The sequence below is a fragment of the Heptranchias perlo genome, chromosome 4 (assembly GCF_035084215.1).
Source record: "Heptranchias perlo isolate sHepPer1 chromosome 4, sHepPer1.hap1, whole genome shotgun sequence".
Lineage (NCBI taxonomy): Eukaryota > Metazoa > Chordata > Chondrichthyes > Hexanchiformes > Hexanchidae > Heptranchias > Heptranchias perlo.
In genome coordinates this window covers 136,241,761-136,258,548 of record NC_090328.1, presented here as the reverse complement: position 1 = coordinate 136,258,548, position 16,788 = coordinate 136,241,761, and the positions used below count along the sequence as shown (strand labels likewise).

Genomic DNA, 16,788 nt, shown 5'->3' with positions numbered 1-16,788 from the left:
AAAAAAAGTTTTCTTTTTGACCCACCTAGTTATATATTATGTAATAAAGTGTTTTTTTCATTCATGGGATGTGGGCAACGCTGGCAAGGCCAGCATTTATTGCCCATCCCTAATTGCCCTTGAGAAGGTGGTGGTGAGCCGCCTTCTTGAACCGCTGCAGTCCGTGTGGTGAAGGTTCTCCCACAGTGCTGTTAGGTAGGGAGTTCCAGGATTTTGACCCAGCAACGATGAAGGAACGGCGATATATTTCCAAGTCGGGATGGTGTGTGACTTGGAGGGGAACGTGCAGGTGGTGTTGTTCCCATGTGCCTGCTGCCCTTGTCCTTCTAGGTGGTAGAGGTCGCGGGTTTGGGAGGTGCTGTCGAAGAAGCCTTGGCGAGTTGCTGCAGTGCATCCTGTGGATGGTACACACTGCAGCCACAGTGCGCTGGTGGTGGAGGGAGTGAATGTTTAGGATGGGGGGCCAATCAAGCTGTTTAGGATGGGGGGCTGCTTTGTCCTGGATGGTGTCGAGCTTCTTGAGTGTTGTTGGAGCTGCACTTATCCAAGCAAGTGGAGAGTATTCCATCACACTCCTGACTTGTGCCTTGTAGATGGTGGAAAGGCTTTGGGGAGTCAGGGGGTGAGTCACTCGCCACAGAATACCCAGCCTCTGACCTGCTCTTGTAGCCACAATATTTATGTGGCTGGTCCAGTTAAGTTTCTGGTCAGTGGTGACCCCCAGGATGTTGATGGTTGGGAATTTGGCGATGGTAATGCCGTTGAATGTCAAGGGGAGATGGTTAGACTCTCTCTTGTTGGAAATGGTCATTGCCTGGCACTTGTCTGGTGCAAATGTTACTTGCCACTTATGAGCCCAAGCCTGGATGTTGTCCAGGTCTTGTTGTATGCGGGCACGGACTGCTTCATTATCTGAGGGGTTGTGAATGGAACTGAACACTGAACAAAGTGACTCCCAAACAAGAGATTGAGTAGGTTTTCTTCTCCCTAGGCCACTGCTAATGTTGGTCAGTAATTGGTAACTAGAAGGTGTGAAGTTTGATATCTGCAGAGCAGGTTGATTTGCTTGTTTTTTTTGCTGCCCACCCTGTATCAAACCTGCCTGTGATAACTTAATTTAGGTGAAATTTGAGTATTTGACCCACAGCAGCCATTATTTTTTGAATCTTCATCCTTTTTTGTTTTTGATGTCATTAAAAATATTTATTAAAGGTACAAAATAAGTGGACTGAAATCATTAAACCACAGTGTGGAATAAATAAGATTAAGTATTCCATCTGTGCTCTATTGATAGTGATGGCAAACTAAAGGAAGCAGATCAGATCCTAGCTATCAACAGACAGCCCCTAGACCAGACTGTCACCCATCAACAAGCTATTGGCATCCTGCAGAAAGCCACTGACCAAGTCCAATTGGTGGTTGCCAGAGGATCCATTCCACAGTTATCCAGTCCAGTAGTTTCACGTACACCATCAGATGCAAGTACTCTCTCTGCCCATTCTTCGACTGTAAGTACAGCATACTTCAGAGTGAATAGATCTCAATGATATATGTGCAGTTTAACAGTAAAGTAAGCATTTCTTAAGCTGTTTAAGGCACAAAAAATATGTATGTTTAGGGTGTAGATGGTCTGATCTACTTAAGTGAACAGTATTTATAGGACAAAATATCCTTTTCTTCATTTCTTTGGAAGTTTATGAATTGCATTTGAAATAATTTTATATAATTTTGTATATATGTTGAGTCCATCCATTGATTCGTGCTTTCACACCAATTCTCCTAAAGTAATTTTCTGCTAAATGTGCTGCTTTCAATTATTCAGACTACTTGAGCCCAGTCAGTATAACTATTATAATTCTGGTTTCTTTTAATTGCTTCAAATGAATTTCAATATACGGCTCATAAAAGTAAAATAAGGATGACACAGTGCAATATTAACCATATTGCTGTACAAAAAGGAAATATCACAGCTGTGAGAAAATCAGCAGTAGTGATGATCTGAGAGCAGAGCACCTTCTCTTCTATCCCCCACCCCCCACCTTGTCCTCTTGATTGCAGGAGTTTGGTATGAGGAGAGAGTAACAACAAGTAGAGCAGCAATTAAAAAAAAATACACATTCATAAAAATAATTCATATTTTGGCATAATTTTCTTCTGCATATCCCTAAACCTGCTACCAGTCTTCTGCGAGTGCTGATTTTGAGCTGTATGTTAAGGAATTGTGTGCTAATAGTATGAAATGGCTCGCTATGTGGTAGAACTGTCTCCTATCCTGTCCACTCCTCCTTCAAATGCTTCAGCTGAAATTGGAGCTCAATCCTATGAGTCTGTGTTGCATCTGTTCTGCGTGCTAACATGATGTGCCATTGACACGTCCACCAAGAAGACCAATTATTAAAGATAAATTTGTGTTTGTACCACAGAATAGTTTGCATACTGTTCCCTCCTCATTCAAGACTGCTGTTATCACCACCCTCTTCAAAAACTCACCTTTAAATCCCTCCATTCTCCCTATTCAGCTCCAACCTTTTCTTTCCAAAATCACAATTACTCTCCAATTCGAGATCCTTCAGTTTGGTTCTGCACCACGGATAGCACTGAGACCGTACTGGTCAACGTCACAAATAACATATTCTGTTACTGTGGCTCTTTGGCTGTCCTTTCCATGACCTCTTTGTTATTTTCAACATCATTGATCATTGCATCCTTCTCCAATGTCTCTTCTCTGTAGTGTATCTCTACAGTACTGCACTCTCCTGGTTCTGCTTATACCTGTTACAACTCGGGCACTATATCACTGCCAAAGCTTCTTCCCGTACAGCAAGCTTTGTAGCCAGGGGTCCACCATTGGGCTGCTCTTCTTCACAGGCTATACGTGATTATCTTTCCTATGTATGCTAAGAGCACCCGGTTGCAGCTGCATATAGTCTCAGTAATTGTGTAAATGTGGCAACTCTTATTATCAATCCAAAAGCAGTTGCTATACTCTCCAACTGCTTGTGTGTCCTCAAGACATGGATGGACCAAAATTCCCTCCAGCTTAATGTTAGCAACACCTGAACCATCTTAAGCTCCTGCCAGCATTCATGTGGCTCAGGCCTTGCCTTCATCACCCATCCCTGCTACCGCCTGATTCAGTAGATGTAGAATCTTGACATACTCCTTAATTCCGCGCTGAAATTTCTCCTCGTCATTGACTCTGTTACTAAGGCCACTTTCTTCCACTTCTGCAACATTGCTCACCTCTCCTTCTCTGCTTCTATGATTCCCTTTCTCCCTCCCCCTCCTGCAGGTGCCTTAGAGGAAGTTTTTTTTTATACACTAAGTTCTCAAAAATCTAAATTCACATATATATTTGCTGCCAACGACATAGGTAGAAAGAGGGATGAGGTCCTGCAGGCAGATTTTAAGGAGTTAGGAAAGAGATTAAGAAGCAGGACCTCAAAGATAGTAATCTCCGGATTACTCCCAGTGCCACGTTCTAGTGAGCATAGAGATAGGAGGATACAGCAGATGAATGAGTGGCTGGAGAGATGGTGCAGGAGGGAGGGCTTTAGATTCCTGGGGTGTTAGGACCAGTCCTGGGAAAGGCGAGAACTGTCTTGGCCGGACGGGTTGTACCTCAACGGTGCAGGGATCAATGATCTCGCGGGGAGGTTCACTATTGCTGTGGGGGTGGGGGGGGGGTTTAAAATAATTTGGCAGGGGGATGGGCACCAGGATGTAGCAATGAGAAAGAGAAACAAGGGGCACAAAGGATCTGGGGATAAAGATAGCACTAGAGCAAGTAATAGTACAGTATTAGGTGGGATCAGACTAAGAAAGAGTACAAGAAAGTCTAAGGCTGGTTTGCAGTGTATGTGTGTAAACACGCGAAGCGTGGTAAACAAGGTTGGTGAGCTGCAGGTGTAAATAGCCACATGGGAATATGATGTCGTGGTGATAACGGAGACCTGGCTCAAAAAAGGACAGGATTGAGTACTAAATATTCCTGGATACAAGGTGTTCAGGAAAGATAGGGAAGGAAAGAATGGAGGGGGCGCGGTGGCAGCATTGATTAAGGAGAACATTGCAGTGCTGGAGAGAGAGGATGTCCTGGAGGGGTCAAGGACAGAATCTATTTGGTTAGAGTTAAGAAATAAAAGAGGTGCCTTTACACTACTGGGTGTATTCTATAGGCCACCAACTAATGGGAAGGATATAGAGGAGCAAATTTGCAAGGAAATTACAGAGAGGTGCAAAAGCTATAGAGTACTGATAACTGGGGACTTCAACTATCCTAATATAGTCTGGGGTAACAATAATGATATAAGGGGCACAGTGGGGGAGGAATTTTTGAAATGTGTTCAGGATAACTTTCTTAATCAGTACGTTTCCGGCCCAACGAGGAAGGAGGCATTGCTGGACTTGGTTCTAGGGAATGAGGCGGGCCAAGTGGAGCGAGTGTCAGTGGGGGAGCATTTAGGGAGCAGCGATCATAGTATCATAAGGTTTAGAATAGCTATGGAAAAGGACATGCACCACTCTAAAGTAAAAATACTCAATTGGAGGAGGGCCAATTTCAATGGGATGAGAACAGATCTGGCCCGGGTAAATTGGAATCGAAGATTGACAGGCAAAACTGTAATTGAACAATGGGCGGCCTTTAAAGAGGAGATGGTTCGGGTACAGTCTAGGCACATTCCCACGAGGCAGAAAGGTAGGGCAACTAAAGCCAGAGCTCCCTGGATGACAAAAGAGATAGTGGGTAAGATAAAATGGAAAAAAGGGGCATATGACAGATGTCAGGTTGATAACACAAGTGAGCACCTGGCAGAATATAGAAAGTTCAGAGGGGAAGTGAAAAAGGAAATAAGAGGGGCAAAGAGAGAATGAGAATCCCCTGGACCTGATGGCTTACATCCTAGGGTCTTGAGGGAAGTGGCAGTAGGGATTGTGGATGCTTTGGTAATAATTTTCCAAAATTCTCTGGACTCGGCAAAGGTCCCGGCAGATTGGAAAACTGCTAATGTAACACCCTTATTTAAAAAGGGTAGTAGGCAGAAGGCTGGAAATTATAGACCAGTTAGCCTAACATCTGTGGTGGGTAAAATTTTGGAGTCTATTATTAAGGAGACAGTAGCGGAACATTTGGATAAACATAATTTAATAGGACAAAGTCAGCATGGCTTTACGAAGGGGAAGTCATGTCAGACAAATTTGCTTGAGTTCTTTGAGGATATAACGTATAGGGTGGATAAAGGGGAACCAGTGGACGTAGTGTATTTAGACTTCCAGAAGGCATTCGACAATGTGCCACATAAAAGATTATTGCTCAAGATAAAGAATCACTGGATTGGGGGTAATATTCTGGCATGGGTGGAGGATTGGTTATCTAACAGGAAGCAGAGAGTTTGGGATAAATGGTACATTCTCGGACTGGCAACCAGTAGCCAGTGGTGTTCCGCAGGGGTCGGTGCTGGGTCCCCAACTCTTTACAATCTATATTAACGATTTGGAGGAGGGGACCGAGTGTAACATATCAAAGTTTGTAGATGATACAAAGATGGGAGGGAAAGTAGAGAGTGAGGAGGACATAAAAAACCTACAAGTGGATATAGACAGGATGGGTGAGTGGGCGGAGATTTGGCAGATGCAATACAATATTGGAAAATGTGAGGTTATGCACTTTGGCAGGAAAAATCGGAGAGCAAGTTATTATCTTAATGGCGAGAAACTGGAAGGTACTGCAGTACAAAGGGATGTGGGGGTCCTAGTGCAAGAAAATCAAAAAGTTAGTTTGCAGGTGCAGCAGGTGATCAAGAAGGCCAACGGAATGTTGGCTTTTATTGCTCGGGGGATAGAATATAAAAACAGGGAGGTATTGCTGCAGTTATATAAGGTATTGGTGAGACCGCACCTGGAATACTGCATACAGTTTTGGTCTCCATACTTAAGAAAAGACATACTTGCTCTCGAGGCAGTACAAAGAAGGTTCACTCGGTTAATCCCGGGGATGAGGGGGCGGACATATGAGGAGAGGTTGAGTAGATTGAGACTCGACTCATTGGAGTTCAGAAGAATGAGAGGCGATCTTATTGAAACATATAAGATTGTGAAGGGGCTTGATTGGGTGGATGCGGTAAGGATGTTCCCAAGGATGGGTGAAACTAGAACTAGGGGGCATAATCTTAGAATAAGGGGCTGCTCTTTCAAAACTGAGATGAGGAGAAACTTCTTCACTCAGAGGGTAGTAGGTCTGTGGAATTTGCTGCCCCAGGAAGCTGTGGAAGCTACATCATTAAATAAATTTAAAACCGAAATCGACAGTTTCCTAGAAGTAAAGGGAATTAGGGGTTACGGGGAGCGGGCAGGAAATTGGACATGAATTTAGATTTGAGGTTAGGATCAGATCAGCCATGATCTTATTGAATGGCGGAGCAGGCTCGAGGGGCCGATTGGCCTACTCCTGCTCCTATTTCTTATGTTCTAATAGACTGGTGGCCAACATAAAAAGGCATCCAAAAGTTTTCTACAGGCATGTAAACAATAAATGGATAGTAAGAGGAGGTGTGGGGCTGATTAGGGACCATAAAGGAGATCTACTCATGGAGGCAGAGGGGGCGGCTGAGGTACTAAATGAGTACTTTGCATCTGTCTTTACCAAGGAAGAAGATGTTGCTAGAGTTTCAGTAAAGGAAGTTATAGTGGAGATACTGGATGGGCTAAAAATTGATAAAGAAGAGGTACTAGAAAGGCTAGCTGTACTTAAAGTAGATAAGTCACCCAGTCCGAATGGGATGCATCCTAGGTTGCTGAGGGAAATAAGGGTGGAAATTGTGGAGGTACTGGCCATAATCTTCCAAACGTCCGTAGATATGGGGGTGGTGCCAGAGGACTGGAGAATTGCAAATGTTGCACCCATGTTCAAAAAAGGATGTAAGGATAAACCCAGCAACTACAGGCCAGTCAGTTTAACCTCAGTGGTGGGGAAACTTTTAGAAACGATAATCAGGGACAGAATGGAAGGCAAATGGTATGTTGGCCTTCATTGCAAGAGGATTTGAGTACAGGAGCAAGGATGTCTTACTGCAGTTATACAGGGCCTTGATGAGCTTACACCTGGAGTATTGTGTGCAGTATTGGTCTCCTTACCTAAGAAAGGATATACTTGCCATAGAGGGAGTGCAGCGAAGGTTCATCATCAGACTGATTCCTGGGATGGCAGGACTGTCATATGAGGAGAGATTGGGTCAACTCGGCCTGTATTCACTCCAGTTTAGAAGAATGAGAGGGGATCTCTTTGAAACATATAAAATTCTGACAGGGCTAGACAGGCTGGATGCAGGGAGGATGTTTCCCCTGGCTTGGGGGGGGGGGGGTCCAGAACGAGGGGTCACAGTCTCAGGATACGGGAGAGGGCATTGAGGACTGAGATGAGGAGAAATGTCTTCACTCAGAGGGTGGTGAACCTGTGGAATTTTCTACCACAGAAGGCTGTGGAGGCCAAGTCACTGAATATATTTAAGAAGGAGCGAGATAGATTTCTAGACACAAAAGGTATCAAGGGGTATGGGGAGAGAGTGGGAACATGGTATTGAGATAGAGGATAGAGTATTGAATGGTGGAGCAGGCTCGAAGGGCCGAATGGCCTACTCCTGCCCCTATTTTCTATGTTTCTATGTAATTAATAGTCACTTGTTCGAGAGTGGATTGATCAGGGAAAGCTAGCATGGATTTGTTAAAGGCCAATCGTGTTGAACTAACCTGATAGAATTTTTTTGATAAGGTAACAGGGAGGGTAGATGAGGGCAATGCAGTTGATGTGGTGTAAATGAGCTTTCAAAAGACGTTTGAAAAAGTGCCACAACGTAGGCTTATCATCAATGGAATAAAGGGGGCAGTAGCTACATGGACACATTGGCTAAGGGACAGGAAACAGAGAGTAGTGATGAACAGTTGTTTTTCGGACTGGAGGGAGGTTGAAAGTGGTGTTCCCTAGGGGTCAGTGCTGGGACCACTGCTTTTCTTGATGCATATTAATGATTTAGACTTGGGTGTACAGGGCACAATTTCAAAATTTGAGGATGACACAAAACTTGGAGGGGTAGTAAAAAGTGAGGAGGATAATGATAGACTTCAAGAGGATGTAGACAGACTGGTGGAATGGGTGGAGATGTGGCAGATGATGTTTAACACAGAAAAATGCGAAGTGATACATTTCGTTAGGAAGAACGAGAGGGAGAGACAATATAAACTAGAGGGCACAATTCAAAAAGGGGTACAGGAACAGAGATCTGGGGGTATATGTGCACAAATCATTTGAAGGTGGCAGGGCAGGTTGAGAAAGCGGTTAAAAAAGCACACGGGATCCTGGGCTTTATAAATAGAGGCATAGAGTACAAAGGTATGGAAGTTCTGATGTACCTTTTATAAAACACTGATTTAGCCACAACTGGAGTATTGTGTCCAGTTCTGGGCATTGCACTTCAGGTAAGATGTAAAGTCCTTAGAGACGGTGCAGAAGAGATTTACTAGAATGATTCCAGGGATGAGGGACTTTAGTTACGTGGATAGACTGGAGAAGCTGGGGTTGTTCTCCTTGGAACAGAGATGGTTGCGAGGAGATTTGATAAAGGTACTCAAAATCATGAAGGGTCTAGACAGAGTAGATAGAGAGAAGCTATTCCCATTGGCAAAAGGGTCAAGAACCAGAGGACATAGATTTAAGGCGATTGGCAAAAGAACCAAAGGTGACATGAGGAAAAACTTTTTTACACAGCGAGTGGTTAGGATCTGGAATGCACTGTCCGAGGGGGTGGTGGAGGCAGATTCAATCGTGGCCTTCAAAAGGGAACTGGATAAGTACTTGAAAGGAAAAAAATTGCAGGCTACGGGAAAACGGCAGGAGAGTGGGACTAGCTGGATTGCTCTTGCATAGAGCTTCCGTGGACTCGATGGGCTGAATGGCCTCCTTCCGTGCTGTAACCTTTCTTTTATTCTATTGTATTCTACGAAGCCGTTGTACAATTTGATTGCACGGTGCTTGTAGCAGGAGTGTATTGATATATCCCTGAGGTTAAATCTTTTAGTCTTTCTGCTGCACTGTCTGACTGAGACTGATTTGCCACGAGTAATTTCAACTATTTTTCCCCCATAAACTTGAAGTGGTTAGTACTATAAAATGAGTTTTTCAGACAGGTATACTTTTATGCATTATAATAGGTGGATATCATGTTATCTGACTTTTGTTCTTGTTTGTGTACTTCAGGTAGAGGCGTGGAGTTGTGTTTTAAGACACAAGTATTGCAGACTTTTGTTTTATCCCCAACAGGTCCATTGGCAGATTGTTGAAACTATTGAGTTGGTAAACGATGGCTCTGGTTTAGGATTTGGAATAGTAGGTGGAAGAACAACTGGCGTTGTTGTCAAGACTATTTTACCTGGAGGAGTCGCTGACCTGGTAAGGGGCTAAAAATACTGTCAGGTGCTTTACTCAATATGTCATTTCATCAGTGCTGTTCACCTTTGTAGTGTTTATTGGGAGGATAAGTGAATAGATTGTAGATTTTCCACTGACTCCCAGTGGCTGCCAGTGCCCTTCCGTAAATCCTTCTGAGGAGCACTTCTTAGTGATTTTTTTTTTCCAGAGATGGGCTAGGAGGCCTGAAATTCCAACGATGCTGACCCCGCAATAAATTGGGGAGGGGGGTGGGGGGTACTGAGTGAGAGGGGGTTGGAAAATATCTGTTAGGGGACATTGAAACTTGGTGCTGCAGCAGGATATAAAACCCACTGCTTAAGGGAGCAATGGCAGCGCTGGAGGAAGCAGGCAACCTAGGTGAGAAAGATAACAGCCAGATCGAAGCAAGGAGCGTCAAACTTCAGGGAGCCAGACCTGCACGTCCTTGTAACGGAGATACAGAGCAAGAGAGTGTGTCTGGGGTCGGGGTCAAAGACCTGTGAAGAATATGGTACGCACCTTGTAGAGAGAGGTGGCTATGACGGTGATTGCTTCTTCCTTGAACCCCAGGGTTCCTTTGCCGTGCTCAAAGAAGTATTACAAGCTACCTGAGCAGCCCATGTAAGCTACCTGCTCTCCTTGACCCTCCTTTGCAGTCTGAGTGGGAAGTGACAGCTCCACTGAGCTCAGCTCCTGGCTCTCATTCTTGCAGCCTCAAATCTCTGGTGCCCTGCTCTGAAAAGAAGTCTGCTAGATAAGCATCACACTCACATGGAGGTACTCAAGATCGTCTTAGAAGACCTCAGTCAGGTGATAGGAGTCACGGCAGAGTCCTATGCCATCCTCAGTGCCAATATCTGAGATGGATTTGACACAATAATAACAATTTTAGGCAGGAGAAGACCATCACTCCATCTAGCTCACATATCAATGGTATTCTCTTGGTGCATTTATAATTGACCTTAATCCCATTTGTTGCTAAGAACCTGTTCCTTCTTGAAACTCATTAAGGTTTCTTGTTCCACCACCTGTGCTGGTAATCTGTCCACATACTTACCATCCTATGAGTGAAAAAAGTTCCTCCTGCATTTCCTATTTTCTTTTGTTGTCCTTAATTTGTAAATATGACCTTGTGCTTAACTTCTCTACATGTCTGAAAAGCTTACTTGGATCCAATTTGTCCAAACTTTTCATAATTTTAAATGCTTCTAAGATGTCCCTTCTTAGTCTTTTTTCAGGAAAGAAGAGTCCCAGGGTAATCCAGCTTTCCTCATATGTCATTCCCTTAAGTTCTCGGATCAACCGTGTAGCCCTTCTTTGTACCCCCTCTCATAACTGAATACTCTTTTTGAAATAAAGAGACCAAAATTGCATGCAGTACTCCACAATTGGCAAGTCGTGCAAGTAACTTATTCCTTGTTTCTACAGGCTAAAAGTGGGTCAAGTGCAATTCTGGTGTGAATGGTGGAATTTCTAGAACAACAGCTTTCGCCCTCATTATTCTGTCATTTGCAAACAATGCACTGCTTTAGTCAGTTCTATCTTGTACATTTCTGTCAGCAGCCAATTCTACTAGAATTCAGTGTGCACTTCATTATGGGTGTAACTCTCTCTGATATATCTGATTGAATCCCAGATTCTAGTTCCGTACCCAGTACTTGCATCATCAAAAAAAAAATTGGAATATTGGGCTCAGGTATGTAACTTGGCACCTGGATGAAACTTGATGTCTTGCAGCAGTTCTGCCATCTCTTCAGCAGTATTTGCGTTCTCCTTCCCCATGCCTTACTTTTGTTTTATTCTCTTTTTTTTATATAGGTTAGTTCGCAGTATTCCAGATGTGGTCTCACCAAAATTTTTGGATTGACATGTTATATCCTTTGCTATGCATTCTATTTTAATTTATTTACCCTAATTTAATTTAAATGTATTGTAAGATGAAATAAGCTTCTTAGCTGGCTTTTCTGCTTTCTTCTCTTTCCTATTTTGTAATTGAATGAGGTCCATACATGTATTTTTTTTTAAAAGAGGCCCTTGGTTAAAAACTGACTGCAAAGTGGAGCTCTTTGTAGCTGAGGTACACATTGAATGTGGTACAAGTTGCATATTATCTACTCTGGATGATTCCAGTTGATGCTCAACGCCGTACTAACTGACTGTATTAGTGACTTCTTTCACTAAGATTGAGACCATCTGATCGGTTGCATCTGCCGCACCATTTGCCCACCACGCCAAGCTTCCTCCAAGGTTCCCTTCTGCCCCAGGCCTGAGGTCTCATCTTTCTCTCCTATCTTCCCTCATGCCCTCTGCGAGCTCATCTTGTCCACAAGTCCTATCCCCTGCTCTCTAGGCCCTATTCCCACTAAACTACAGAACATCCAACTTCCCTTCCTGGCCCCCATGAGAGCTGACATTGTAAACAGTTCCCCCTCCTCAAGTACTGTCCCGCTGCCTTTCAAATCTGTCATCATCACCCCCCCCCTTCTCAAAAGAAAATCCACTCTTGACCCCTTGGTCCAGGCAAACTACTGCCCCATCTCCAATCTCCCCTTTCTCTCCAAAGTCTTTGAACATGTCACCTCCTAAATCCTTGCCCATCTTTCCCACAACTCCATGTTTGAATGGAGTACAGATAGGCCATGATCTAATTGAATGGCAGAGCAGGATCGAGAGGCTGAATGGCCTACTCCTGTTCTTATGTTCCATCACTGGCACCTCCTGATCTGTGCATTGTGACTGGCCCCGTGCTACTTCCTCATATTTGCTATTTAGATCATCTGGTTGATGCCGGGCAGAGGGCACTATGTGGTGCGTCAGGACACTGGCTGCGGTAGCAGTCTGTTCTTTCTTTCCTAAGACAGAAGAAGAGAACGAAATGTCAAAATGCTGCCTCAGATAACTATATTTAAGCACTGCTTTCATTGTATCTCTGTGAGTGCCCATGTGACAGTCGCTCAGTTGGATGACATGGCATAATTTGAATCTAATGGTACTACTGTCAGCTTCATAATCCCTCTCTCATTTGATGCTCTTATAGCCAGTGATTTCTATTGAAATCCTTGAAAGGAGTTTGTGGCTTAAGTTACTTCCAACCACCTCCTCTGTACATAGGTTATCACTGATTAGATAGTTCTATTGCTTGTAGGATAAGTAGGAGAGGGTGCAGAGGAGATTCACCAGGATGTTACCAGGGCTGGAGCGCTTCAGCTATGAAGAGAGACTGGGAAGATTGGGTTTGTTTTCCTTGGAGCAGAGGAGGCTGAGGGGGGACATGATTGAGGTGTACAAAATTATGAGGGGCACAGATAGGATGGATACTAAGGAGCTTTTTCCCTTCGTTGAGGGTTCTATAACAAGGGGACATAGATTCAAGGTAAAAGGCGGGAGGTTTAGAGGGGATTTGAGAAAGAACTTTTTCACCCAGAGGGTGTTGGAGTCTGGAACTCACTGCCTGAAAGGGTTGTGGAGGCAGGAACCCTCACAACATTCAAGAAGCATTTGGATGAGCACTTGAAATGCCATAGCATACAAGGCTACGGACCAAATGCTGGAATATGGGATTAGAGTAGACAGGGCTGATGGCCGGCGCGGACACGATGGGCCGAAGGGCCTCTATCCGTGCTGTATAACTCTATGACTCTAAGTTGGTATATAAAGTGCATGTACCTGCACAGCATACTGCATGCCAGAAATCGAGGACGCGCATTCCTTGTGTGAAGCCTATTTAAAAATTGCTGCTGTGCATACAGGTTGTCATCTGAACTTCCTAATTGTAAAGTGTCAACATTCATACAAAGCATTCGGTGCTTTAGTTCTATTATGGCAGAACTACATCTAAATAATCCAGTCCTGCTGCTTAACATACTCCAGCATTAAAGGTTTAAGCTGTTAGAAGAGAGGACTTTATTTGCATGTGTACTCAAGTCTGGTGCTTGTCGTATAGAGCAGTATTGTTGGCTGATCTTAGCAGATTTCTCCTGATGTCTTTTCCAGTTCGTGTAGGTTTTTTGCTGCATTCGCTCTTGCTGCCACTTCCTCCCATGCCTGCTGAATCAGGCGCTTCTGGGGCCTGGGGGTGGTGGCCATCAGCCCTATATCGTGTGTGCTTTTTCCCTGCCATCCAGTGCCAGGTACTTATCTATTCTGATTCACTTCTCAGCAATATTGTTCAGCTAACATCTGCCCTACCCTTGCACGTGCTATTTCAGCTGTTTAAATGCCTCCTGAGTTCAGCTCACAGCTGTTAATCAGAATTATTGCTTTTGCCACTTCATTTGGTTTGCTATCAGCCCATACAGTGTGACACTCTTTTCCCTGAGCCCTTCTAGGAGGGCATCCATTGCCAGGTATTTCTGCTGTGCTTCATATTTCAGCAATATTAATGTAGAGTATAAAAATATTTTTCCATTGTACAAGATAAATCCTGAACAAGCTGCAAGAGAACTTTGCTTATAATTGATACTTTTGTATAGTCAGCCTCCATCGCAAATAATAATCTTATTCTCCCATTTGTGATTAAAGGATGGACGACTTCAAAGTGGTGACCATATTCTGAAGATAGGTGACACAGATCTGCTCGGGATGGGTAGTGAGCAAGTGGCTCAGGTGCTGAGGCAGTGTGGGAATTGGGTCAAATTGATGATCGCTAGAGGTGCCGTGGAAGATTCCTTGGCTGCTGCCCCTCAAGGAGCTCCTGCTTTACCGTCTGTACCTCCTGTAGCAGAAGAGGCAAGTATGGTATTTGGTTTTCCTATGAACAGACAGAGAGTGAGACAAGCAGTTTCTAATTAGTGGTATTGTGAGGAAAAAAATCGTTTCTGTTCATCAGACTTTCAACTAGAATTGGAGGAAATTTTAACCCTTAAGGATGGGTGGGTTGGGAGCGGATGGGAATGTAAAAATTCTCAAACCCAACCACAAATGGAGGTGCTTTTGGCTGAGTGTGAGTAACCTGCTTGCTGGAGGTGGGTCGATCATTATCACATGCTAATGAGGCGCAATTGAAGAAATTTCAACAGGGATTTAAATTTAATGCATCCAGCACGGGTTTCCCGGGGCTCAAGTGAAATGGAAGCAAGATAGATTGGCACTTCATGGGGATGTTTAAAGTTCTGATTGCCCGATATGAATAAAGGTTCAGTGCTTACAGCTGCTTTTTCAGTTCCCTCTGGCAAACATTTTGCAGAGAGTTCATGTGATCATAGACGTGTTTCAGAAGTTTGGAGGCTTTCAAACAGACAACATCAGGATGGGGGGTTACCATGGACAAGGAAGCCAATCACCATCCACGACAGCGCATCGTGCTGTGGTGGGATCTGCAGGTGCACAAGAGAGAGTTGAAGAACACAGATCTGGAGAATGCAGATCTAGAGAACAGCAGAGAGGCCAAGGTCGCAGGGGGCACTACCCACGTGAGATGGTCTACAGACAGAGGCTTCGCTTCCTTGTCCTATCTAAAGAGCAGTGCTTCCACGGGCTCAGATTCACACGGCAGGTGGCCGCAGACATCTGTAACCTTCTTCAAGAAGAGCTTCTTGCTGGACCTAGTGGCCACGCATTGCCGATCGCTGTGAAAGTCACCTCAATTTCTTTGCCTCTGGCTCTTTCCAGTGCGCCACCGGAGACATCTCAAGGGTCTCAGTCAGCTGCACATAAGTGTATAAGGGCAAGTGACAGATGGGTTGTTTGCCAGGGTGTCGACGTATATCAACTTCCCCTGCGATGACAATAGCCAGAATGAGTGGACAGTTGGATTTGCGTCTCTGGCTGGCTTCCCACAGGTACCATCGATTGCACGCACGTGGCAATATGAGGACCACCAAATGAACCAGGAGTTTTCATCAACTGCAATGGATTTCATTCCAACAATGTACAGCTGGTGTGCAACCACAAGAAGAGGTTCATGCAGGTGTCCGTCAGATTCCCTGGGAGCTGTCATGATGCTTTTATGCTGCGGCAGTCCAACACTCCAGAACACTTCCTACCAGGAAACAGACTTAAAGGCTGGCTCATAGGAGACGAGGGATACCCCCTTTCAACTTGGCTTATGACACCTGTGAGGAAACCACCAATGAGGCGCAAGAGTGATACAACCAGTGCCACCAGGTGTGTCATCGAGCAAGCCATTGGCATGTTGAAGATGTGCTTCAGTTTCCTGGATAGGCTTGGAGGCGCCCTTCAGTACTTGCCAGTGAGTGCGTCCAGAATGATGGTGGTGTGCTGCGTCCTGCACAGCAGAGAGGATTAGAGGTGGAGGACGACCAAAGCGCTCATCAATCATTTTCTGATAATGAGAACATTGAAGACAGAGGACAAGCAATATGAAGATTGGACAACCATCCCTACACCAGCCGTGTACATTGCTGCCCGGGTTGCCCTAATAGTTCGATGGTTCAGCTAGTGACTCACACTGGGAAAAATAAAAAATAATCCTCCGGCCCACTCACACCACCACTGCCACGCCGCGCCCCCCCCCCCCCCCCCCCCCCCCCCCCGGCCGATTGCACAAAACAGCCCATCAAACAAGCATACACCCATTGCACATCCGGCCAATGGGTCCCGTCATGTATTGACATTCATCATGAAGCAACTGAAAGGGCAAGCTGGCACTTGGGACACAATAATGGGCAAGACGGGGAAGTTTTTTTTTATTCGTTCATGGGATGTGGGCGTCGCTGGCGAGGCCAGCATTTATTGCCCTCGAAGGTGGTGGTGAGCCGCCTTCTTGAACCGCTGCAGTCCGTGTGGTGACGGTTCTCCCACAGTGCTGTTAGGAAGGGAGTTCCAGGATTTTGACCCAGCGACAATGAAGGAACGGCGATATATTTCCAAGTCGGGATGGTGTGTGACTTGGAGGGGAACGTGCAGGTGGTGTTGTTCCCATGCGCCTGCTGCTCTTGTCCTTCTAGGTGGTAGAGGTCGCGGGTTTGGGAGGTGCTGTCGAAGAAGCCTTGGCTAGTTGCTGCAGTGCATCCTGTGGATGGTACACACTGCAGCCACAGTGCGCTGGTGGTGAAGGGAGTGAATGTTTAGGGTGGTGGATGGGGTGCCAATCAAGCAGGCTGCTTTATCTTGGATGGTGTCGAGCTTCTTGAGTGTTGTTGGAGCTGCACTCATCCAGGCAAGTGGAGAGTATTCCATCACACTCATTAAAATTTTATGGGTCGTTATAACAAAAACAACAAAACATTTTATCAAACACCCATGTGCATACCCTTGGTGAATTACAATAGCTTTCTCTTACACTTCCGACCATATCTACGTGCATCACCTGTGGCTTCTGCAGGGGTAGAGGCAGGCTGCTGAGATGCTCTTGCCCTACGACCTCTGGATTTTGGAGCCCCTGA

General features: G+C 45.0%; 1 protein-coding gene across 9 annotated transcripts in view; it reads left to right on the top strand.

The window, feature by feature from the left end:
• Nucleotides 1–16,788, top strand: part of LOC137321295 (multiple PDZ domain protein) — a 326,443-nt gene that overhangs the window by 51,603 nt on the left and 258,052 nt on the right. For all 9 annotated transcript variants that reach the window (XM_067983665.1, XM_067983664.1, XM_067983660.1 and 6 more), the window contains exons 6-8: nucleotides 1,295–1,508; nucleotides 9,314–9,442; nucleotides 13,964–14,170. In XM_067983665.1, the coding sequence (XP_067839766.1) occupies nucleotides 1,295–1,508; nucleotides 9,314–9,442; nucleotides 13,964–14,170 (550 nt within the window). The remainder of the gene's footprint in view (nucleotides 1–1,294; nucleotides 1,509–9,313; nucleotides 9,443–13,963; nucleotides 14,171–16,788) is intronic.